This window comes from Ixodes scapularis, unplaced genomic scaffold (assembly GCF_016920785.2).
Source record: "Ixodes scapularis isolate PalLabHiFi unplaced genomic scaffold, ASM1692078v2 PGA_scaffold40__2_contigs__length_1045541, whole genome shotgun sequence".
Classification (NCBI taxonomy): domain Eukaryota; kingdom Metazoa; phylum Arthropoda; class Arachnida; order Ixodida; family Ixodidae; genus Ixodes; species Ixodes scapularis.
Genome location: NW_024609869.1, coordinates 620,514 through 645,706, shown reverse-complemented (window position 1 = coordinate 645,706; position 25,193 = coordinate 620,514). Strand labels below are relative to the sequence as shown.

The 25,193-nt window shown below is 45.1% G+C and overlaps 1 protein-coding gene across 1 annotated transcript; it reads left to right on the top strand.

Moving 5' to 3' along the window:
• Positions 1-1,270: 1,270 nt before the first annotated feature.
• On the top strand, positions 1,271-24,850 carry LOC115321133 (luciferin 4-monooxygenase-like). Its single transcript, XM_040217968.1, has 8 exons — positions 1,271-1,393; positions 2,318-2,519; positions 2,623-2,726; positions 11,184-11,386; positions 15,182-15,350; positions 19,177-19,449; positions 22,830-22,974; positions 24,504-24,850. Exons 1-8 carry the CDS (start codon positions 1,271-1,273, stop codon positions 24,848-24,850), a joined length of 1,566 nt encoding a protein of 521 aa, XP_040073902.1.
• Positions 24,851-25,193: the final 343 nt, after the last annotated feature.

Here is a 25,193-nt window from a genome sequence, read left to right as displayed (position 1 = left end):
AGTGAGTTTTAGGGAACAGTTTGTGCACATCCGATACGGTACGATTGGCTCTTCAGTACGAACTGCGCATGCGCTACAGCAGAAGACTCAAACGTGCGAACATCACGCAAAAAGAGCCACCACAGCTCATTGCTGTCTCAATAAAACAACCTCGTTGTGAGAAAGACAAGATTAACGGCATTAAGAGAAGTTCAGCTCTTCCATGATGATCTTTGTACTCATCATCAACCATGTTGATCAAAGCCGGAAATAAGTCAACGCCCATGACTTTGACGTTACCATGCTTGTTATGACGTCATGACCAAGACCGGCCGCGCATACTCGCAAAATGTGCTCGCAGTTGCGTTTTCAAGTTTATAATTGATTTAGGAAATATTGAGGGCGCCTTTTAATGAAGCAAATATCAGATATTCTTATATTTGAGCCCACTCTACGTGACCAGCGCAAAAGCTTATAAGCTTGCGCATTTCACGGGTTATCCTCTTAAAGTGGTCGTCGTTTCAATTTAGGAGCATAAAGGTCGGTGTAACCCGCGAGATGACATTGCTTGCCTTGATCTACAAAACCGTGTTTTGGGAGAAGGTTCTTTTAGAAATCACGCTGAGAGTGCGTGCTCTTTTAGTCTCCCACCATGGCTCCCACATGTGAGTAGACGGATGAAATGACTCGTACGAAAATGAAAATGAAAATGTAGCGAGCACAAAAATATTCCACGTCATATAATTATTGTAGAGTTCAAGCACACCCGTATTTTTCGTTGTTGTTGTTGCAAGTGTTTTAACAAGCGTTGGCGGTGACATGACGTATACGACATGCACGTAGCTCATACACTTGGATACTGTGTTTATGTGCGCATGAGGACAAGTGTGCCCGCATGCTATTGAGGACGGGCACAAATGTTGTATAATTTTCTAGCTAGTGGTGTGTTTCACACTAGCTTAAAAGTGGCTTCGAAGCAGAGTGGAGTACGTTGTCTTGAGCTCTCTCGTAAATGTCGGTAAACTAGGTTTTTCTCCAAAAAAAAGGAAACACCTCGATTTAAAAAGCGCTGTTTTGTTTTTTATATATTTTGTGCATATAACTTTAACAGATCAGAAGTGACCATATTGGTCTTGGTGGTGACTGTATTTCGCGAGAGTAAAACTATAAAGAGAGCTTTTGCAAATTCACTTCACCGCACCCTAATCAACCGCGTTATACTATTTACCAAGTTTTATTGTTTGAAAAGAGTCTGTATTAATGTGTCCTTTTTACAGCGTTAGAAAAAAAAATGGCCGCCAGGATTGTGAACGGAGTGATAAACACAACTCTCGCAGACTTCGACGTTGGAGATAGCTACGCTTCCCAACTTATAGAAGACTGCTTGAAGAAATTATCGTCCAAGGTAATTATTGTGAGTATGGTTATATTTATATTCACTGCGATGTAATTAGCGAAGAATATTGCAGATAAGAGGATCGAACATCCTGCGCTGTTGTTATGGTGATGCGAGGCTATTGAATTCAATCTGGTTTTTATTACGTTTTTGATTATTGTGCGGGGAGTGGATTTTCAAGATGAACCGTTTCGAGCTTCTGACTACGTGACTTTAATTGAAGCACAAGCCTGTTTTATCAATGCCTCATGCCGCGCCGGTCTGGGCGCCTAAGTCCTCGTCCATTGATGCGTTACTGAAATCCCGGTGACATTTAGCAGCATTAATTGAGTGGTACGAATAAAGTAATCAAAAGTAACCTGATAGCTTATATAAAAAAAGAAGTTTCAATAAAAAACAAATAAACAAGCTTAGGAGACCTAGAGAAATAAAAATCATTGATTACTATACGGGGCCACTGAGAAAAAATAAATAGCAGTGTTCAGCTCATTAGAAAATACACCACGCACCGCCCAGCGCTCAGTTTATTCCCAAATATAGTGGAAGTTTAGCTCGGCCACTCTGAAACTATGATCACATTTTCTGGCTTCTAATAAGCAGCGTGTTTCATAGTTGCTCTGGACATCTGGGCCTGCGTCGAGTCCTGATATAAAAAAAAAAAATCAGAAATAAATTTCCTTAAATATTAATTGTAGGTTGACGCTCCTAGAAATCGAGCGAATTAGCTTAATAAGTATTGATATATAGGTTCAAAATTACCAGGAGGAACAAGTTACTTTACGCCACCATATTCTTGTAGCAGTCAGTTTGCTGATTTTTTGTTGTAAAATTATTCCACAAATGCGAGCAGCCCAATTTATTAAATGGAGTTTTGCTTCAGCACCAAGAAACCGACCAAAAGCCCTTTATTTTTCGGAACAGTTTACCTTCTTTTTCTTGCAGGTTGATAACCATCAAAGCTTGACCGCCTATCAGCTGTTGGAAAAGATACGCAAATACGCTGTAGGTTACCAAGAACACGCTGTAAAACCGGGCTCCAGGGTGTGTGCGTATATTGGCAACGCAGTTGAAGCAGTAGCGGCAGCCTTTGGGGTTGTGTTCGCGGGTGGTACGCTTGTCATGGCAAAGACGACCTACGTTGCAAGTGAGTGCTCGCAACGCCTTTATTTCACTTGAACATTATAATTACAGAATTTTTAATAAAATAAAAAAAAAAAACGTATTATGATGTGATGTCGTTCTCACAGGGGAACTGGTGCACACAATTGAAGACAGCCAGTGCACTTTCCTACTAACTGACCAAGAAAACGCACCAAATGCAGCCAAGGTGGTAATGCCATCAACCATTAAGGTGGGAGATTATTACCTATTTATTGAACTGTGCGTTGGCAACGCTATGAATGATTTTATTGCGTTTGCATTAGTGTTCTGTTACATGTGCTGATCTCTGACTGCTTTGGACTAACCAAAGTTCGTAACGTCGCCACGGGATGGTGACAGCAGCCGCATTGCCTGCGGAAACTGGCAAGGAAACACTTTCTGCGAGCGCCGACAAATGACGGAAGGGGTGTGGATGCCCTAAAGCTTTTCTATCCTGGGAAAAGTAACACCATTCTTTGAACAAGCCGTCGCGCACACTATTGCCTAGTCGTCACGTGACATGCTGCTTTAGGTTTTGGACAATTCCGATCGCCATTACTTTCCCAAACTGTTGCTACGCCGCAGCTAACGGGCGGCCACGCCTCGAAATATGGCCGGAGTGCCTTTCAGTGTTCTTTCTGGACCAAAAAATGAGCCTCGGAGGACGATCTTGTTTCACCAATTCGGTCGAAAAGATTTCAAACCGGCGGGAGTCGCAAAGTAATGCGATGTATGTGCTCCGCATAAAGCTCACCAGAATGCAAAAAGACAGGTGTTTAGATCGAGTTATGCACCCCATTCCACCGTAAACGCTAGTGATGTAATAGCGATCACAAGACTGCCCATTTGGCATGCACAGACTCCCGTGCCTCGGAAGAAGCGTCGTTCAAAACGGCCTGCTCTTGCTCGCGCTTGGAGCGTCGGCGTCGCTCCCCACTTGCGGATGCGTGCGGGGGTGCGGAGCACGCTCGCTCGTCGAGTGTGGCGTACGTGCTCGCGTACCATGCTTTGTTCGCACCGAGTTCATAAGCTTGCAACGCTCTCGCGGCTGCGGACGCGAGCATGTGGACATATTTATACTCCGATTCAACATAAATACGAACGAAGCCAGCGCGACAAGCACGAGTATGCTTCTTCTTCACCTATTAAAAATAAGTAGTGAATCATCTGAAATTGTGGAGAAGATAATTGCAATTGGGCGGTTTGATATGATGAATAAAAAGAATTTGCGGCTCCTGTGAAGCCGAAGGGGCAGACAGGTACCCACGAGACACTGACCGTTGATGTAACTTGGTAGGGACGATTGGGACGATTACCCAAAGCCCTTTTGGGATCCACGGTTGGACGAACAGATCTAGAGCGGCTTCAGGGCGTTCGGATGCAAATGCGGGCTCTAAATGAGCTCATTGCCACACTTATATGACAAGAAAAGCTCGAGGTAAACCTAAGCACTTCTTATGAGTTGTGAAGAGAGGTCGGCATTTTAGGTCGCCCTCACTCACCCTCACCCTCACAGCCGCACTCACCTAAGCCCTTCACTCACACTCACCCTCACAGCCACCACTCGCCTTCAGTTCCTCACTCACTCTCATCCTCACAGTATCACCAACACCTCCTAGAAGAGAAGGCCGTAGCGTTCCGAGTGGTTACGTCACAATGTCGGAGAAGGAAGTCCATGGCGCAACTACGTGAAAAAATGTCTGGCATCGACGTGAAAAAAAAAAGTTTCTTGTCGAGTAACACGGGCGTTTGTCCGACATTAATATAGGTTTTAAAAGCGCAGTCTTCTACAATTTATTACCTATATAATATAAACGTAATATACGACGCGCTGCCAAGATTGAAAGTACCACGTTTATATTCATGATTATCCCAGTAACCGCGGGACTACGTGCAGTCCCGCAGCTCCCCGCACTGTTCGAATGAACCGGTCCGCTGCGACGTTTTCTTCCATCGTCCGGGCTCCGATTTTGGTAAATTTACGTGTTGACTGTCCAAAAAGTAAGGCCGAGTTTTTCAGGAGGGAAGGGAACCGAAAAAAATCCAGTCATCGCCGCAGAAAGCGCATACGAGCAAGAGATGGGTCGACAACGTTAAGCTTCCCACACTGCTGCCGCTGCTCTTGTGTGATTCTTTTGATCCTCCTACCCGTCGATTTTTGTCGCCACCGCAGTCTCGGATAGTTTTTTTTGTGTTCGCTTGATATACGGCATTTACGTGGATTCGTGGAACAAATCCTGCTACAGTTTGAGTGATGTGTGGCAACTACCCAATGATGACACTAGTCGATTATCGATAGACCTCTCTCTCGACAAAGAAGTTCGTGTTCAAATGTTTTCGTGCCAGATATTTTGGGACGAATATGGATGCGATCGACAGGTGAGAAGCAAATTATTTACGGGTTTTCTTGGTCAGTAGTGTAGATTGTCGGGCTAATTGGTTTTGGAACTTTGAATACATTTTAGCGTTCAAAACCAAGGACAAAAAGACGAGAATTAGACACCACAGTACGCTTGTGGTGTTCGATTCTCGTCTTTTTGTCCTTGTTTTTGAGCGCTAAAATGTATTCCAAGTTTCTTGGTCATGAGGGACGCGAGTAAAATGCTGCAGTCGTTTTTTTGTGATAGAATGACATCTTGTTTGTCATTATCCGTGTGCAGTTGCGTCGACGTTTGTAAATATGCGTGGTAATATTCTAGTTTACACTGGAAGGTGAATAACAAGTTTGTGTGATTGTGCAAAGTGCGTTGTTCGTGCTTATGTGTTCATTTATACTGATGTTATTTAATGGCCTTTACCGCGTTTATACTAGAACCTTAACTGTATTAAGGTAATAGTATTGTTGTATACAAAATAAGTTATATTTTGTTCCAAGGCAGCTCGAGCCCACAGGGGGAAGTGATTTAGTTGACTGTAAATAGTGAGTTTAGTACCCCTGCCACACAGAAAAGTTAATATATTTTCATTAAATGATATGGGACTTAATCAGCTCGCGGTCTTGAGTGATTGTACGAGCGTCGCAAGCTCATTTGTCGTCCCCATAATGTCATTCAATCGACATTTCATTACTTTTGCCATTTGGCCAGGGTATGACGCAAGAATTTAGTGACTGCACGCGGTAACATCGCTTACATACTCTTTAGTGACACTCGTCTTGCCGTGTCCGCGTTGACTACATCTACCTGATTGTCAACTGTGATCTGTTTTGCTGTCTCCAATCACTGCGTGTCTCGCCATTTTGTCGGAGTATTTGTCTATAAAATATGCATTCCTGCAGCAGTAATTGCGTAACTCAATGTTTTCTCTTATACGCCAACCTCGTGCCATTTCACACCAATTATTTAGCGGTGTAATATTTTGCCCGTGTAATAAAATGTTTTCTAGACCCGTTGCCATGTGCAGCTTTCATTTTAGCTAATAAGACGCGCGTATGTGACTAAAAGGGCGTTACGACGGTCGATCTACGCGCGTTGCCTTCGCCTCGACGCGCGCCCCCGATGTCCTTCCTTTGCGACGTCACGAGAAGAGCGCTACGGTCTGCTCTTCTAGGAGGTGTTGGTATCACTCACCTTCAGCCCTTCACTCACCCTCATTGAACCTCACGGCCCTCACACACTTATGGCCCTCACGCCCCTCGCGCACTCACCGCCCTCATGCACTCATACCCCTCACGCCCCTCATGCACTCATGGCCCTCACGTCCCTCAAGGCTCACGCCACTCACGCACTGACCACCCCCGCTCACTCAAGGCCCTCACGCCCTTTACGCACTCACCATCCTCACGCCCCTCACGCAATCATACCACTCACGCCCCTCGCGCGCTCATAGCCCTTACGCCACTCACGCACTCACCGCCCTCACGCACTCATGGCCCTCACGCACTCATACCCCTCACGGCCCTCACGGTCTCATACCCCTCACGCCCCTCACTCACTCATGGCCCTCACGCCAATCGCCGCCCTTACGTCTTTCACGTACTCATGGCCCTCATGCCCCTCACGCACTCATACCCCTCACGCCCCTCACTCACTCACGGCCCTCACGTTACTCACGCACTCACCGCCCTCACGTCCCTCACGCACTCATACCCTTCACGGCCCTCGCGGTCTCATACCCCTCACGCCCCTCACTCACTTATGGCCCTCACGCCCCTCACGCACTCACCGCCCTCACGGGTTTTACGCACTCATACCTCTCATGCCCCTCACGCACTCATGGCCCTCACGCCCCTCACGCCACTCACCGCCCTCACGCTCCTCATAACCCTCACAGCTCTCACTCACCCTCACACTCATGAATTTTCCTGGTACAGATACTCACTCACCCTCACCTCACCTATGAAGATGAGGGTGAGTGAGGGTGAGTGAGGGCCCTCATGATTGAGGTCTCTCGAGGTATGGTTGTGAATGCTAAAGCATGTGTGCCGTTCTTCCGTTCCCGTGTTTCCTTTGCGATGTATTTGCGTCGGCCGTGCGAGCGCTCTCCCAGCTCTCCTCGTAGCTCTGACCTTGAACGCTTGGTGGTACGGGCGCGCTCTGGTGTGGCCGTCGTTGAAACTGAGGCACTGCGGCCAATGGGAGCCTCGTCGACGCACGCCAGCCAATGGGACCGAAGCCGAAATCCATCGGCTTTACTTTGCTCCTTTTGGGATCGGGGAAACGAGGTGCCGTTCGGCTAGCTTTTTGCTTGGTTTCATAGCAGAGAGCTGGCTTCACTTGGAGAAAGGATTTAAGGTGCCGTTTGGCGCGGCTTAAGAGCAGATGATGTCGGCTCGCTCAATGGGACAGTTAATGCTATCGCATTAAAATGTCCGCACGACCGGCATCGCGCCGCTGCAGCTGACCGAGACGTCGAGACGCTTGGGAACATCCAGAAGGCGCCTCCGTCGCAAACCGGAAGTTAGAGGTGGAGTAAGGAGGGTTTTTTCCAGGAGGGAAGAGAATGCGCCACATTTCCCAGATACATGGACTTTAGGATGCACCAGAGTCTCATTCGTGACTCCAATTTACTATAGGTGGCGCAAGTCGTTCTCCAAAATGGAGGTTAAAGTGAGGGTCGGAGATGTCTGCCGGTATACTGGATGCTGAGCCTGTCTACTGTGATGGCTTCACTGAGTGACACAAAAATATTCCTGCTATTACGAGGAGGCTGGGGTGTGGTGGGCGCTGGTGACGTCTTTATCCTGAAAAAGAAATGGTTATGGTATTATTTACGCGAGAAGGCACGTTTCATTCCAGGAACAAATTGAAACTAATTTTTGTTTTGGATGTAATTTAATGGCATATATGTTAAATACGGACCCTTTCGTACCTCAAGATGTATCTCACAGCGTAATTATTGAGCCAAAGAAGTTGTTCGCCGAAACTTTATTTGTGACATACGTGTCCAATCCGGGCACTTCGAAAAAACTCCGAGGACACCTCAGCACTTCTCATGAGTTGGGAATGCGAAAGCATGAATGTCGTTCTTCTGCTCCCTTCGTTCGTCTGCGGTGTACAGGCGTGGACTGTCACGTTTCGCTACTGCCGAGGTTGCAGCCGCCGACAATATAGATGCCCCAGGGGCCGCCATGTTCCTTGGCTGCCGAGGGGAGCAGAAGCGGCCGCAGCCCTCCTCACCTCCTCCACTCCGGCGATGCCTGACACGAGGGCGGCGGCCGAGCGCGCGATCTCGTGAAGCGGCCGCCAATGGTTATCTAGGAGCCGTTGCGCACAGCCAATGGTAGGATGGGCATTTCTTTCGCGTTCTTTCACGGTTACTGACGTCGCCGGGCTCCGCTCCAAGGGATAATTAATGCTTTCGCATTAAATTATTTTGGAAAGCTCAGTGTCCCTTTACTGACAGGGTCTTTGATACACCTTAGAGGTCACATAGAAAGTTGTATTTGTTGCAAAAAATGAACTCTGGTGTTTGTGTGTTCTTGCTGCCCTCTCTCGGCCAGATAATTTTCATGTGAAAAAAATGAACTGTGGGCCTTTTAATGGGCTTTGGAGTATCTAGATGATTCATCGCTTTAACATCATTTCCATGCGCAAGAATAACAGAATCATTCAAAATTTGACAGAATATTGCCACGAGGGATGAGTTAAGAATATGTTCACAAAATGTATAAATAAAGAAATGCTTTTCTCACTACAAAATTTAAGAAGACACTTAAGACTGCTTACTTGTAAGAATGCGAAAGTCTTCGTACACGCAGCACATTCCTACAAGCAGCGCGACAAGCCTTCCTTTTTCACTGCACTCCGGCAGTCATATCACACTCCCTCACTGCTCAGGCGCAACGCCCCCCCCCCCCCCCCCCCTCCCCACCCCCCCGGGCTCCACGGCTGGCTTTTTTGACAATGCATCTGCGTTTGCTGTGCTTTTCTTTGTGTTTTATATTTTTTTCTGAGGCGCATCCGCTTTGACCTTGAACGGCGCCTGCGGCTTCAGTGACGAAGCATCTGATATGACGCGTCGCAGCCAATGGGAATTTATTCCTTGTTTCGCGTCTACAGGCTAGAGGCTTCCTTCCATGGGACAGGGGAATTTATGTGCCGTTTCTCGGGGTTTTGAAAGCTGATAACGCCGGTTCGCTCCATGGGGCAGTTAAAGGTTTTGCATTAAAACCAAAGACGGAATCCGAGTCACAGATTAAAAGTGTGTGCAGTGCTTTATATTACATCCAGTGTTTGACTGTTTGTCTATCTTGATGACGATGTCAGAGTTTTTCATATGCCAAAAATGAAAACAAAGTGCGACCTTCCTACATTGCCGCAATTTTTATTAATAATAATGATATAATAAAGATTTTTAAATACGCAATTTTTCAAGCTCTAATAAAATTTGTTACTTAAAATCTAATTTCAAACGCGCGAACAAATATTGCAACCAAAAGTGTACAAATTACCATCACTGGTGTCAATTTCAGAATTTTTAATTAACAAGTTATCAAGAAAAATGGTCTAAAATAAATTAAAACATTCTAGCAAGGATCGGTGGCCGAGTGGGCTAACGCGTCTCAATTCGCAGCGTGGAGCGAAAGCTTGCGTTGGGAACCTCCTGGGTTCGATCCCCACCCCTCGCCCGTTCCGATCTTGATGAGTTTCGCACTGGCACGCGTTTCCGCAATCACTACTGCGTGGTGTACGTCAAAGACCCCAGGTTAGTGGTTGTACTGCACTGGCAAATTTCTTCATCTCCGGCTTTGAGACAGGTCACCCATTGAGGCGTACCAGCTTCAAGGCTGTCTGAACATACAAACAACACAATTTAAATCCCTGGTGCGCACTACAGCACGCACACGATACGGTTCCGTTCTTCGACCTGCCACGCGTTTTTGACGCGTTGTCCTCTTACCATGACACCGGGCCGTAAGCGCACGATGTCGTCGCCCCTGTGTGCACAACGTGGGCGGCAACGTAAGGCTCAAGAGGACCGACGGCGCCGTGTGGCACGAAATTGCTGACGTTCGGGAGCAAAGATTGGCCCTCCGAATGCAACAGTACGTGGACCGTATGTATACCCCCCGGTCGAAAGGAAGGTGTTCTGGCTCCAACCGGGGCCTCCAACGTTCGTGCGCGAACGTTGGAGGCCCCGGTTGGAGCCGCGAACGTTGAGTTTACATAACATTCAAACGGCGGCATATGTGGGATACTTCACGTTGCATAGGCCGCTCATGTGCAATATCTATTCGCCGGAGGATCACACGAAAGTTCATTTTGAATGAATACGCGCAACGAAATGGCTCTCTCTTCGATTTACGCGCATCGCGAGCACGTCCTTCTTGATCTGCTTCCACCAGAGAGAAGAGGGGTTGTTCACTCTGAGGATGTGCTCAGAGATTGCATTCACCATGCCCTCTTACATATAACCGCTCCGCGAAATCCTAATGCATTTCTTTGAGAATTAGTTCAGCGGAAGCAGTGATTTCGACCCATCTTTCGGCCCATTCTGTTCCCTATAAGTAAACTATTAGATGTAAAATGTTTCTTCCGTCGTACAAAAAAAAAAAAAAAAACTTTTGCAATTGTGTTTTCACCAGGTAAACACATTGTTTTTTTTTGTTTACTTGACAGTGCTGGCCAGGTAATTATTGTTAATGTATGCAGTTATAGGATAGACTTTGCAAACTGTGCTCCAACTATAGAAGACCTACCAAGGAGTGGACTGCAATAGCTGCACGGGACCAACGCCACCCAAACTTAAGCATGAGAACAGCCTCTTCTACCTCCTTGTAACGTCATCATACAAGAATGATGTCAACTCACGAATTGCGCTTTGTCCCTAAGCCGAGCGTCCTTCAACGAATCTGATGGACACGAAGCCCTTCTGCTCAAGACGCAGCGCTCGTGATCCTTTCTCTGCGCATGACCTAATTATTGTGATAACGCACAAATGCTAGTGCCCGGACTTTGGTAATTCTAAGTGCTTTTTATTTGACACGCCGCCGGTTACCGTCATAAAATAATTTAAAAAAATCTTTAGTACGCATCTTAATTTTTTTTTTGTAAACTAAAAAAAATTTTTTAAACCAGTTTTATTGTTTCAAGTTCGAAATATCATCGCTATTTTGAGCGCTTTACATCTCTATTGCCATCGGCCAAATGCATCTATATTATTTTGTTTCACCGTGCAATAAGCACAACGACTAATAGATAACTTTTTTTTTTTCTTTGATTCGCAGGGATTGTTTTGTGTGGGAAGCAAGCCCGGTTTCATCAATGTTCTCCAGTTTCAAGAACTTTCAGATGCCTCATTCACGCCCCACGTACCTACTGACAACGAAGAAGAGGTTGTGGCAATCCTGTATACGTCAGGATCAACGGGTCTTCCGAAGGGCGTGGAAATTTCGCACAAGGGGTACTGTTCAGCGTTTCACACGTTGAGGTATGAGCGCTGATCACAGTGTTGAAAGCTAACCAGTTTTTAGAAGACACAAAGTATATGATGTCATACCGACAGCCTTTTTGTTTGTTTCACTATATACGTACGGAAGCAGGCACACTCAGAATATATAGTTTCTCAAGTCCAGTAACAAAGACGCACGAGTATATAATATATTTTTGCTCAGAAAACCACTAGAAAGAAAAACATGTTTGTTTTAACAGTCCGGGAGGGACACGCGTGCCAAGAAATAAATTTTACGCGAAAAAGAAAACAACAATTTTTTTAGATAAATTTTAACGGCGCGAGACGCAGTTTAGTCGGCAGTCACCTCCATTCCACTTGTGTTTTCTCTCGGCATTTCGGGCGCGTGGAGGAGAGGTGGAACGGCTTCACCTTCACGACCGAAATGGTCATTCCGGAATGACCCGTGTCGTAATGGACTTTGCGCGCAGAATTTCAAATAAATCTCTGCTCCGGGAATATTGCTCTAAAATATTTTTTTCTCGCGCAAAGTTTAATTTTTGTCACGGGTGTCCTAACCAAACTGTTGAAGAGAGAGAGAGAGAGAATAAACTTTATAAAAACCTAATAAGATCCAGAACGTGGGTTCCTTCTCCTACGGCCGGCGTGGTGCCTTTCCTGCGGACTGGGCCGGGCGGCGACTTGCTCGGCTCTTGAGACCGCAGCGAGTTGGATAACGCAGTCGGAGCTGAGCAGCAAGGTCGTCGGCCTGGCAGGACCAGAATATATGTTCGATCGTGGCCTTGTTGTGTTCGTCGGCTTCCTTTGTTGGATCATAGCACTTGGTGCATCGGGCCTTGTATAGATCCGGGAGGTAGTGTCTGAGTGTCGCGGGTTAGGAGGAGTATTCGTCTGAAGTTGGCGCCATAATACTTGTTGGCGTCTGTTGAGTGACTTATCTGGTGGTGGGAATATCTGGCGCTGTAATCTGTAGTGTTGTGTAATGTCATGGAAACCACGAAGCGGTTCCTTATGCCTTGGGAGATCCCTCGGCTCGTTAGCAATCGGAATGGCCGCGCCGACCGCCCCGCATGTCCCGGCCCGGCGAGTCGTATCTCGGGCCGCGGCGTGGGCCGCCTCATTACCACCGACCCCCTCATGAGCCGGAGATCAGATTAATGTGATTGGGTGCGTGATTGGAGGGATGATGAATGATTTCAATGTTAGGAGCTTTGTTGCCGATCGAGAGACGCGACCTGAGCTGAGGCCGAGAATGGCCGTCTTGGAGTCACAGATTATGGTGCGTAACGACTCGGACGCGTGGTTCAGGGCCAGGCCGATTGCAGCTTCCTCCGCTCTGGTGGAGGAATCCTCCTTGACTGAGGCCATCACTACAATGCGCCCCGTCCCATCCACCACGGCCAGGGCATAGCGGTCCCGGTGTTCGCTGTAGTTAGCCGCGTGTACGAAGTATACGTCAGGACGCCCAGCGTACAGCTTGTGAAGGGCCTCCGCTTGGGCTTTGCGGCGTTGAATATGGAAGGTCGGGTTGATGTTCCTGGGTAAGGGCGGGATCCTGAGCCAAGACCTAATTTCGGTTGGTATCGGCATGATTAGAGATGCGGTATTTAGAGGGGGGGGGGGGGGGGGGGGGGGGTGTGCCGAGGCTTTCGAGAACCGCTCGTCCGGTTCTGGTGCCCGCCAGGCGCAGCATCTGAGCAGAGTGGTGCGCCTCAAGCAGCTCGTCTACTGTGTTATGTAGTCCTAGAGCCATGAGGCGGACAGTTGGTGCTTGGGGTGGGCAGGCCCAGTGGCGATTTGTACGCCGACCGGAGAAGCAGATAGCATTTGTCCCTGTCGGTCTTTCGTAATAGTAGATACGGCAAGGAGTATAGGAAGCGGGACTCCACGAAATCTTTGATGAGTTTCACAATGTCTGCTTCTTTTGCTCCTCCGCGCCTGTTGGATATGCGTCTGATGAGTCCAACAGTCTGGTGGGTGATTGAGTGTAATTTTAGCATTACGTCCGTGTTTGGTTTGAAGCAATGAAAAATTAAGCCCAGTGTTCTGATGGTTCTGACCTCCGGTATGGGTTGGTCGCCTACCCTTAGGTCCAGTCGCTGTCTGAGCCTTCTGTGTCCATGAGACGTGTGCTCTCGTTCTTGATTAGCTGTTCCGACTTATGCGGAGAGATGTCGAGCCCTAAGTTCGCGACATATTCATGTGACGTCTATGGCTGTCTGAAGCGTCTCCTCCATGTCCGCGTCACTGCCCTTGTTGGTCCTAGCGTGATGTCGTCTGCGTAAATAGAGTGGCCGAGTCTGGGTATTGTGGCCAGCTTACTCGGGGGGTACAGCATGGCAATGTTGAAGAGCATAGGGGACAGGACCGCTCCTTGCGGAGTGCCTCTGTCCCTGTGAGTATGTGGTCTCACGTGTGTCCAGCGACCGAAATTTCTATCGTACGGTTTTCGAGGAACGACCGCACGTACGCGAAAAAGCGTTCGCCCAGCCCCAAATTATTTATGTTGGACAGGACTGCCGTGTGCCGTATGTTGTCAAATGCTCTGTGCAAGTCAAGCCCCAACACAACCCTTTTGTTTCGGCGCGGCTCGATTACCTCCGACTGGAGTTGGAGAAGGATGTCCTGCGTCGAGAGGTGTTGGCGGAAGCCAAACATGGAGTCTGGGAACAAGCCCTGATCCTCCATGTAGTCCCGAAGACGATTGAGCACTACGTGCTCCATCACCTTGCCGACGCAGGACGTCAGCGAAATGGGTCTCAAATTATCGATGTCGAGAGGTTTACCAGTTTTGGGTATAAAAAGCATTTTAGCCCGTATAAAAAGCATTTTAGCCCGTTTCCACTCTGGCGGGACTGTGCCGCTGTGCCATATCTCATTAATGAAACCCGTGAGATCCGTTATAGATTTAGCGTCTAGGTTGCGTAGGGTTTCTCGCAGCCTGATCGAGCACTAACATATTTTATTTACATGCGTAGTGGTATATTGAAACAAATCAACTGTCTGATATAAATAATGAATTACAGCAAGTAAATTTTACCCTGCTTAAAACATTTCATAACGGTGTGAAGCCGTGGGGGAAGCCGTATCTTTATGTGTTATCTTACGAAATCAATCACATTGCGCAGAGGCACTCAAGTCTTGTTAAGCAGATCACATCTAAAAATCAAAGCAGGCAAAACAAACATGGGTGCGTATTTTTATCTGTTGTTTGTTCGTTTGTTTGTTTATTTGAGTTTTACACGTTTTGTGAGCATATTTATTCTAAAGAAAAGTTTGTATAGGAAAGAAGATGAAGAACACGACGGGGAATAAACCGATCTCACAGCCGGTTTTATTACGCCACCGCTGCCGCCATGCATCGTGGGAGATGTAGTCTTTCTGCACGCGCGGCAACCCCGCTGAGGGCCTGCTCGAGCAAAGCACGAGGCGGTACGAGCTGTCTCGTGAACTGGCGACTGCCTACTATGAACTACAGTAATGGCGGCGTCGTGCATGCGTGGAACGCTTAGTGGGATCCGTCTATTGGTGCGCACGACCATACAGCGAGGCTCCACGTGCTGGCCCTTCTTCCGTAATTTATCTGCGTGCTCTATCATCATATTTTGTCCTGTTCTGTTTTGTCTTCTCTGCATCCTACCGGATTACTATATATTACTTTATATTACAATATTACATTAGATTAACAATATATTACCATTTACAAAGAGTGTAAAAATGAGTTTTGGGTGGCAGAGAAACCTTTCCTTGAGATTTCAGGCGGCTGTATTTATCATTCTTGAGTTTACATACAACTCTTTTCTTGAATTTCAGGTCTGCTGGAACTTGCACTGAACAGGATGTTTTCCTTTGCTGGAATCCTTTTACCCACGGGGCGGGTTTTGCGATAGCCATGTTTTGGATGTTTTTAGGAGCAAAAATAATCTTAACCGATCCTTTGATGCCGTACAAAGGTTTCCTGGAGGCTCTCAAGACCCATGAGGTGAGAAATTTCGAGTTAAATAAAAATAAAGATAATTTTTAAGAACAAATTATCTATGTAAAGCCGCGTAAATTTATCATGAAGGAGCAGACAGTCACTCAATATTATGGTATATTTGAACGGAAAACTACTTCGCTATAAAACAAATGTTGAATTTCTATTTTTGTCTTAACACACTACGCTATGTGACGCTGTCAATTTTCTTTTTACGGTAGTAAATTCTGAAAAACTGGCCGTAAGGGCAGTATCGTCCGTGTTTTCCCATTTTTGTTAACAAAAATCAGGTAAGAGTTGTCTTGCTTTTGACAATGAATGGTTGTTAAATTATGGGAACGCATTTATAAAAACGTATTTATGGTACAACCAATCTCCCGGTTCACGTGATCTTTATTATTTATTTATGCAGTATTTACCTTCAGATAGCATTACACTGTATGAAACGAATCTGGAAAAAAAGTTGCACGTAAAAACCAAAATGAACGAGACTACGTAAAATGTAAAAATAAAAAAAAGCATAAAACGAATCTGCAAAAAAGGTAATTAAAATCACGAAATAGAGACCCCAACGTAAATGAGAAATTGGTATAAAAAAAATAAAAAAAAACATTTAGAAAACACTATAAAATTGACTAGAGATATGACAGCTTAATTGCGGACAGCAGGTAGACATAATAAAATGCTTGCAAGCGCCGCACCAAGAACCACCACGATTATCAAATTTACTGACCTTGGTAATGATGTAGTAAAAGAATAACACGACATTCAGTGACAGAAGCACGAAAGGATTGTATAAAGATGCCCACAAACCATAAATGATATAATAAAAATATGCTGGCAGTCAATGTAAATGTTATGTCATTATCCAAAAAGACATTCTCCAACAAGATTATTGTAGCGTGAGCTACACCAGCCGAGGTTGAGCAGTTTCGCGTGGCTCCCAAAGAGCCGTGCTGCGCAGGCGCGAGGAGCAGCGACGTCACACGACGCACAGCTGGCGCACCGGAGCCGCCGCCGCCGCCGCGCGCTCCTCGCCGGTCAGCGCATTCCAGAGGAATGACGTCATAGCCGCGGCAGACGCACTGGCGCCGCCGCGTGCCCAGCTGTGCGCCTCCGTTGCGCAGTAGCCAAGTCTGACGCTGCACCGGAGCCACTTGATAGCGCCTCTCATTTTGTGCGCATAAGCTCACGCTACGTATATCCTGGCCCAACCGAGCAAACCCGCTGCAATTTAATTAAAAAAAAAATAAATTTAAGAACTAACATGCAAACTTGATAGTACTTTCCATGCAGTGAAGAACAGTGACCACCTAATATTCGAATTGTTTTCTGCAGTTTGTTCAGAATGTTGATGCCTTTCTAAGCGTCCGTTGAATTGTGTAATACGGCGCTACGTCAGCTTGTCCAGTTGAGCTGAGGCCGGATTTGTATTAGTTTCAACAACTTAAGCGTAAACAACGTCAGGCACCATTTTAAATTAGTTCACTACGGCATTTTTTTTAGAAATACCCGCAGCCTACCACTAAGTCTGCGTTGATATGATCGTAGCTACGATGATAATGATGTCGACCTAAATTTAATACTGGTCACGCTCAAGCTTTCATTTACTGAGCATTGTTAAAAACTCAAAAGACGAAGAACGCCGCATATTTTCTGTCAATACCGAACCCACCCTCAATTTTGAAAACATCGGTATGCTCATCAAAATCGCGGAATACCCAGTTTAATGCGAATACAAATCTTGTATATTTCCTATACTGAAGTATTAACGTGTGCTACTCAATAAACTTAACAGAAGTGTTCTCCGGAAAAAAAGTGAGTGCCAGATACCAATATTTACTTTTGTAAATCCAAAAACTGCAGTCTTTTTTTTAAGCTTGAATGGTTTAACGTAATAATCAACGCTATCCTTTTTTTTTCTCTCTCGCCCCCTCTTATGTTCTTTTTCTTTTGTCGCAATTACTTTATGTTTAGGTTCAATGTGAAGATTATTAATGTTAGTATCATACAAATCTGTATTTCTAAGCGATTTTTTTACTTTAGCGAAAATAAGTCCACACGCTCGCACCAATCTTAATATATGATGATCTAAATTTTAAAAAAGATACCCCTAAACACGTTATTTTTTTTAAAATTTTTTCCCATTTATCATTTCTGGATTGTGTCCAAACTTCCATGGATACTTATATTGTATCTACAGCAATGAAGGTTCAAGCAAGATACGTTTATATCACTATTTTTTGCAAGCCCATCTAGGCACAAAATAACTATTTCCAGAAGATATGGTTTTAATAGCATAAATCTTATTTAATATAATGAATCTATTTAAAATAAAACTATTTTCATTTACCAAAATTTTAAACAAAATCATGTTGTTGTTTTTAAGTTTTGCTCGTATGTTTGCGTCTACTACAATGCAAAAAAGAAGTACAAAATGTTTCTTATTAGCGCGTTTGTACTCCTTGGACTTTGAAGAAACGTTAAAAAAACTTATTAAACGAGCTGTGCAACAATTTCAGGGCTTTGCTTAAATAATTGGGGAAGTTGATGCCTGACACTTCTGAAGTGAACTACAGAAAACAGATTTTGCCTGGGTACCCTAGTTTTAATTGAAAAAATGAAAAAGATCCAGGTTTTTGCCACCTCTCAACTCGTACATCGTCTTCCGGGTCACGTGCGCAGTGACGTCGATAAGGCAGGCGCGGGGTTCCGAGAAGTTCTCTCTTTAGAGCCATCAGTGAGCAGCGAGAACTCATCCGCGCACAACCGAGTGATCACGTGCTGGCGGGCGCAGCCCGAACAATATGGTGAAAGGAGTAAAGTCTCATCCGGGTCTGGCCATCACCGTTCGGCTCTGTCCCCCTCCCCCTCCGGCTTCTGGCGGCTGTTCCCGGTAGCAGATATCTGAGATAAAGCTGACTGTTTTGTGGACCTAGGATAGACGGCGCCACTAAAACTCCTTATAATAAAAGTCTTGTCGATGATACCAGGGTTTTGACACATTTATATTTATGTTGGAACGACAAGATTTATAGAAAAGTTACCTTTTATCAAGCAGGTGTTCGCACAACTTGCTATCTTTCTACCAGACCCCCATTGACGTCATGCCGCGTGTTTCTCATGGCCGCCTCTTGCAGCTGCAGGTCGGGGAATATTCTCATTTTTTCCTAGCGATTACACGGCGGAATCGCAGCATTTCGATGAAAGGAGGTGTGTTTTCTGTCATTTGTGACAAGGTGAACAATGTCAAAAGTAGAAGATGCCAATTCTTTCAACGTTAAAATCGTTGCACAGCTCCTTTAAACAATCCGACTGTTATGCATTAGGTGGCTAGATTTGTTTGTCCGGGTTACCGTCTATTGAAACAGCAATCCTTTCTTATACCCAGCAAAAAAAAAAAAAAAAAGCGAGAGGCAGCAACTTTTTTCTTTCATTTCCTTTAGTCGTAAGTTACAGCATTTCAAAGCGAGAGCCCATTTCTAGGGTTGAGACTTGCTTGCCTCATATCTATTGAAACCAATCACATTGGCCTAAAGGCGCTGTGGGAAACTAATTTAATGGTTACTTAAATTGTTTGTGTTCCGCATTTTGATATGTGAGTAATCTTCGTCCATCCAACTTACAATCCATAAAAAAATGCACTAATCCACCTATTAAGCCACAGCAGATTAACGTAGCACTATATAAGTTTAGAATTACTAAGATAAAAATATTGACTACCAGGACTTCCGGAAAACAGAGTCATATTTTCGGGATCGGAAAGTTGTATGCATTCCAGTATCTAAGAGGCAGTTTAAATATGGCGTTAATTTTTTTTTCTATCTCGCAGGTATCTTTTTTTATCGGAGTTGCGGGCCAGATGCAGCATATTGTCAATGAAGTCAGAAAGAACAACGATAGTGTGCCTCGAGTAAAAAAAATCATGATGGGTGGTTCAGTGTTCCCGACTCCGCTTGCACAAGAGATTCGTGAAATCTTCGACGTCGAATCACTTATCAATGGCTACGGCATGACTGAAACGTTTGGCTTAGTGTGCTCCTCACCTGTTGGACAAATAACCTTCGACAACAGCGGACTTCCTTCTGCCGGTATAAAAATCAAGGTACGCCCGAAGCTTATCGAATTCTACACGTTTTCTTTTTGATAGATTTAAAACCTGCCATAACAGTGCAGTTTTTTGTTTATTATTTCCAAGGCATCTTTGTGTCTCATTGTGACAAAGCGTACAATGAGACAGATTGTGCCCTTTGGCAAAATATGTCTCAAAGCGAGAGCGAGACCGAGAGCAAAGATCAATTGGCACATTGTGCAAATTGATCTTTGCTCTCGCTCTGGTTTGTAGTCTATAGTGATATCGCCATTGCGCCCGTGCACGTGGTCGCAAGAACTTGAATAGCGCAACTCCAAACGATCACGATGCCCTTCAGCATAAGACACGACGGCCCCTGCCTTCGAATGATGCGCGCGCGTCACCTTGGTGCCATCTTTTTTTACGCTACGGAATCAGTGTCGTAACTCTTTGATCACACCTCATATATGATTACTAATAGCTATAGAAATCCACAATCAAACTTCAAGTTCTCATGAGCTTACACACGTGATAATGAGGGAATACTGCATTGTGATGTGTTTAGGAGCTTAGAGACGTTCGATGTAACCTTGTAAGATCGGTAGTCCCGATGTCTCGAGATGCGCCTCGCAATACATGCCTGAACGTACAAAGAAAAGAAATGATGCTAAAAACTCTTTTGAAAGTAATTTCGACACCACTGTACGTTTATTTTAGAACACGATTACGTAAAAGAACATATAGTGAGTAGCAAACGACTAAACTCCCCATTAAATTTTAAGAAAATAAATATATTGTCTTAATGGTAGAATTGAAGTATTAAAATTTATCATGGCAGGGCACCTGAACGTGTGAACGTGATTATCACTAAGGGGTGTGTAGAGGGTCGTTCACGCATTAGCGTTGGAGAGTGATCGAGTGTGTCCTGGTCGCTTGTAACCGCCTACTACGAGAGATCACATAGAGTTTCCAACTGCTCTACCGGGAGTCACGTGCTTTATCTGCCACGTTTCGCAACACGATCTGCGAGGAGGTGGCGAAAGCGTTGATCGTCTGCGAGCGTCTATGCCTGTCCGCCTGCTCTCCTCCTCGCCACGCGACAACACAGCCCATGCGCTCTTGCGGTCAATCGGCGCGGGAGGCGTCCGCCATTAAATTGCAAACACTCTTTATGGTTTCAGATGGACTCTCTCTTCAGTCTATGTTCTCTGTAGAACGGACTGACACAACGACGCTATCGGTCGGGCAGAACACTTTCCATCTGAGTCAACGGTTTTGCAGTATTAGAAGGTCCATTCTACGGTTTCTTCAGAAGAAATGGTCGCGTAAAGTAATATTATAACTATTGTTGAAGTTCACGGTAAAAAGATAATGCCTAAAATCAGCAAATATATAGGCCAATCGCAGGTGTTTCAGGGCTGTCGGTAGACTGCGCCGACCAGCTGGTGAAATATCGTCATGCTTCAAACACGCCGGGCAAGGCTTAGGTGTTCGGAACTCCAGGGACAGGTTTGGTCAAAATCCAATGCTGTAAATCAGCAGATCGTGTTCTTTTCTTTGTTCACTTCGTTTACCAAGGTTTTTATGACCAAATATGGCCTAGTGTTTTACAATCTGTAAAGCATTCGAACTTCTTCAGAAAAACTTTTTCCTGAAGCATTATTTCGTGCATTGCATTTATTAGTCTTTACATTTTGCAAATTTGTCGACTATGAACCCCAACAGGTGGGAAGAGATACAGGAGGCACATCACATCTCCCCAGTTAGAACAGCTTCAATTAACACCCCCCGGACGAGGCTCATTGAGAAAGTTACGCAGCGCGGCACCCCCCTTCAATTTGCAATAACAAAAAGAACGAGTACCTCTGCGAGATCCCGAAGCACATGCATCCGGTTGACAGTAAGGCTCGACGCATCGCTAGAACATGGACCACGAGCACGAAATACGAAGATGGCCCAAGTGCAAGATACACCGACGCGTCCCTGTATCCGCATGAGCCAGCCCGTGCTTTGTATGTAACCAATGCAGCACGGTGTCAAATGACCGCCTTCATTGTCCGCACGTCATCTACAGAAGCCGCCGAGAAAATTGCCATTGTCCTAGCCTCTACAACAGGCAAGGATTCCATCACGGTGCTCACAGACTCAGGCAGCCTGCAACAATTACCTACTCGAACGCATGCATCTCCTAAGAAGCGCTTCGCATCCTCGAGCTGAGTATTGTATATAGTAAACAGGGAAATAAACACGTCAGACGACCTTGCCATATTACAAACCGACATAAATATTTTATCTTGGTGCAATCAATGAAAAATTAGCCTAAATTTAAATAAATGCAAACCTATCCGTTTTTAGAGAAGTGAGCTGCACGATTCTTAAGGCTGTCTGATTAACGGGAATGTTTTATGTTCTGTGTTCGAGTATGTTTACCTAGGAGTGCTATTTGCGGATTCTCTAAAATGGAACAGCCATATAGAACGTACAATCGGAAAGGATAGTAAAATGTTTTATTTTATCCGCCGAAATTTTAGATCCGCGTCACGGAACGTTAAAGAAACACTTTATTCTTTTTTGGTAAGAACGATCATTGATTACGCATGAGTTGTGTGGTACCCTTATCACGACTTCCTTATCAATAAACTAGAAAGAATTCAAAATCAGGCCGCGCGTTTTCTACTGAACAGTGACCCTTATGCTAGTGTTAGAGATATGAAAGCTATGCTGGGATGGGAAACTCTTGAATGTAAAAGGAAAAAAAAAACTAAGACTGAAATTCTTCCACCGTGTCTTTCACAACAAGACAGGAATTGATAATGCCACTTATCTTATGGAGCCATATCCTACGTCTCTTCCCGTTGTGATCATTCTAAAAAAGTTGCTGTTTCCACTTGCTGGGCTGACAGTTTTGCTAATTCATTCTTTGTCAAAATCGTGAGAGAGTGGAACGACCTCCCGGAAGATATTGTGTCCATTGATGATAATGACGTTTTCTTTTTCCACTTGTTATAATGTTTTCTAAAACTCCCTACAATAATGCCCATAGGGCGATGTGGTTGTTTGCGACGTTGTAAATAAATAAATAAATAAAACTCATCATGAGTGATTCGGGAGTACCTATGTTTGCGGTACCAATTCGCCAACGTATGCTTACTCTCCGAACGTTGCATATATTTTAACGTTTCCTCTTTTTTAAAGGAGGGCTTCGTCATTGGGTTACCTGGATTTACTTCAGTATCACCCCCTATTATTTACAACTTTCAAGCTAAGAAAATAGTTTTTTTTATTCAACTATCTTGTTAGCATAGGTTGTTACAAATATTTGACTATTTCCGGAAACGGTAGTGCAGCTGTCTCTTCTAGCATATATTATTATAAAGGGAGAAAGGAATTGATGACCTACTATGATGACCCAGGTTATGGACATAACCAGCGGAGACTCTCTCGGCCCATATTATAAGGGCGAGGTGGCGGTTCATGCCCGAGGCGTCATGAAGGGCTACTATGGGCGCCCTGAAGCTACCGCTGAAGTCTTGAGCAAAGATGGATGGTTGCGTACAGGTACGACGTGCTTGTTGTTGTTAATTATTTTTTTTTATTACCAATCGCAAGAAGGCGGCTTTCTCGATCAGATCCAAATATTTTTATGGTGCCTAAATTGTCGTGAAAACGGAGTGTTATTATGCACTTAATGTTCATTAGCCCCTAGTGCGTCCGTTGAGACCATTATATGGCGCTATAAATACGTACTGTGAAACATGCGGACAGGAGTAGGGGCAAATATCAACCATATAACCAGTCTCAAAACTCTTCGGTTTAATGTTCGGTTAACAATGTAGTAGGCAGCGCACCCGTGGCCGAATTGGTATCGTGCTTGGTTCCCACGTAAAGGGCCACGGTTCGATTCCTGGCAGCGGACGTACACTTTTATTATCTCCGTAACTCTTGCATTCTAGTAAATTCGAGAACCCTGTGCGTATTCGAGGTCCGAATGTTCTAGGCGCCGAATGTTTTAGGCGCCGAATGTTTTAGGCGCCGAATGTTTTAGGCGCCGAATGTTTTAGGCGCCGAATGTCCTAGGCGCCGAATGTTCTAGGTGCCGAATGTTCTAGGTGCCGAATGTTCTAAGCGCAGAATGTTCTAGACGCTGAATGTTCTAGGCGCTGAATGTTCTACGCCGAATGTTCTACGCCGAATGTTCCAGAAGCCCACGCGAGTACATAAGGGGGCTTCGCGTGGCGAGCCGGGGTGAGACTCGCCCAGCATTCGATCCTCCTGCTTCGCCGCGATCGACGCCTGCGACGCTAGGCTTTTTCTATTCTGTGTTTGGGCTCACGTTCGCCCCATTATACGTTTAGTTTGCATCAGGTTTCCTCGCCTCATCAATTGTCATTCGTAGCAATTTGAAGTTTTACATGACATCAGAATTCACTACGATCCTACTTCACTTTCCACCGCTGTGTGCTAGATGTGCGCACGGAAGCGTGCAGGGGCGCATTTCTAGACACTGATCTGCAGTTCTTGAGATACGGCATGTGGTGTTCTTCTGTTTTTGTGTTCTTATGTACATGACCGATAGTCATTGTGCACTTTCTAACGTTCATGTGCGCAATGGAGCGAGCGTTTGTTACAAAAGAAATCCCTAATTATGCATGTTATCATCGTTCTCGGCTTGTGTTCGAGCCCCTCTCGAGGCAGCGAACCTAAACAACACTTTCCGCAAATCGCCACCTTGACCACAACGATGATGGTTGAGGGGTGACTACTTCTCTTGTGAGGCATCGATTCAAGATCCATGGGGCGTTAAACCAATAAATTATAATTGGTTTTTAAAGGGCTATTATTTTAAATAAGTGCTCTGATGCGAGGGATTAGTTACATTTCTCCTCAAATCGAATTCTAATCGAACAGTCCCAAAGAGTGGCCAAGTGTAAGTTAAATATTGAATACCAAAATTTATATTTGCAATACACAAAAACTAAACAACAACCGCGTAATAGAAAAAAAAGGTGTGCTTGCGTTTTCATTTTACCGCGAGGCCAGTGAACAAAGAAGAATAAATACTGACAAGATTACATTTTGGTTTTCAGGAGATTTAGGCTACTACGACGCTGAAGGACGGATCTATGTTATTGAGAGATTGAAACAGATGATTAAATGCATGGATAATGTCGTCACCCCTGCTGAGCTGGAAGAAATTTTATTAACCCACGAGGCTGTTGCAGAGGCCGTAGTTGTGGGTGTTCCCAGCTCCAAGTATGGCGAGGCTCCAACAGCCTGTGTCGTTATCAAAGACGGCTTCGAGAAAAACCTGGAGAGTCTGGCGACAGAACTGAAGGAACTCATTGCTGGTATGCTATGTTTCCGATATTCCAACTTTGTTTTTGATGCGATATGTGCGTGTCTAACTTGCACAGTCCAAAGCTTAACTTTTTAGTATAACGCACATATTTGGTTTTGGGAAAAACGACCTATGAACTCTAATCATTCATGCAAAATGATAACTAGAAATCTCTTGGGTGCCCCCCCCCCCCCCCCCCGCCGCCTTTACTCTCGCTCCCCTTCTTTCTTCCATCTCTCTCCACCTTCCTTTAATTACCTATAGCTTCCATTCTCTCCCCTCCCTCCCTCTACCCACCTTCTCTCTCCCCATCTTTCTCCAGTAGGCACAGGATCCTACAAAATTCGCTACATATCCAGAATAAAATATTTGAAATAAAAACACACTTTTAGAAAATAGCGGTAGTGATACCGAGGCAACATTTATCGCGTAAATTAGT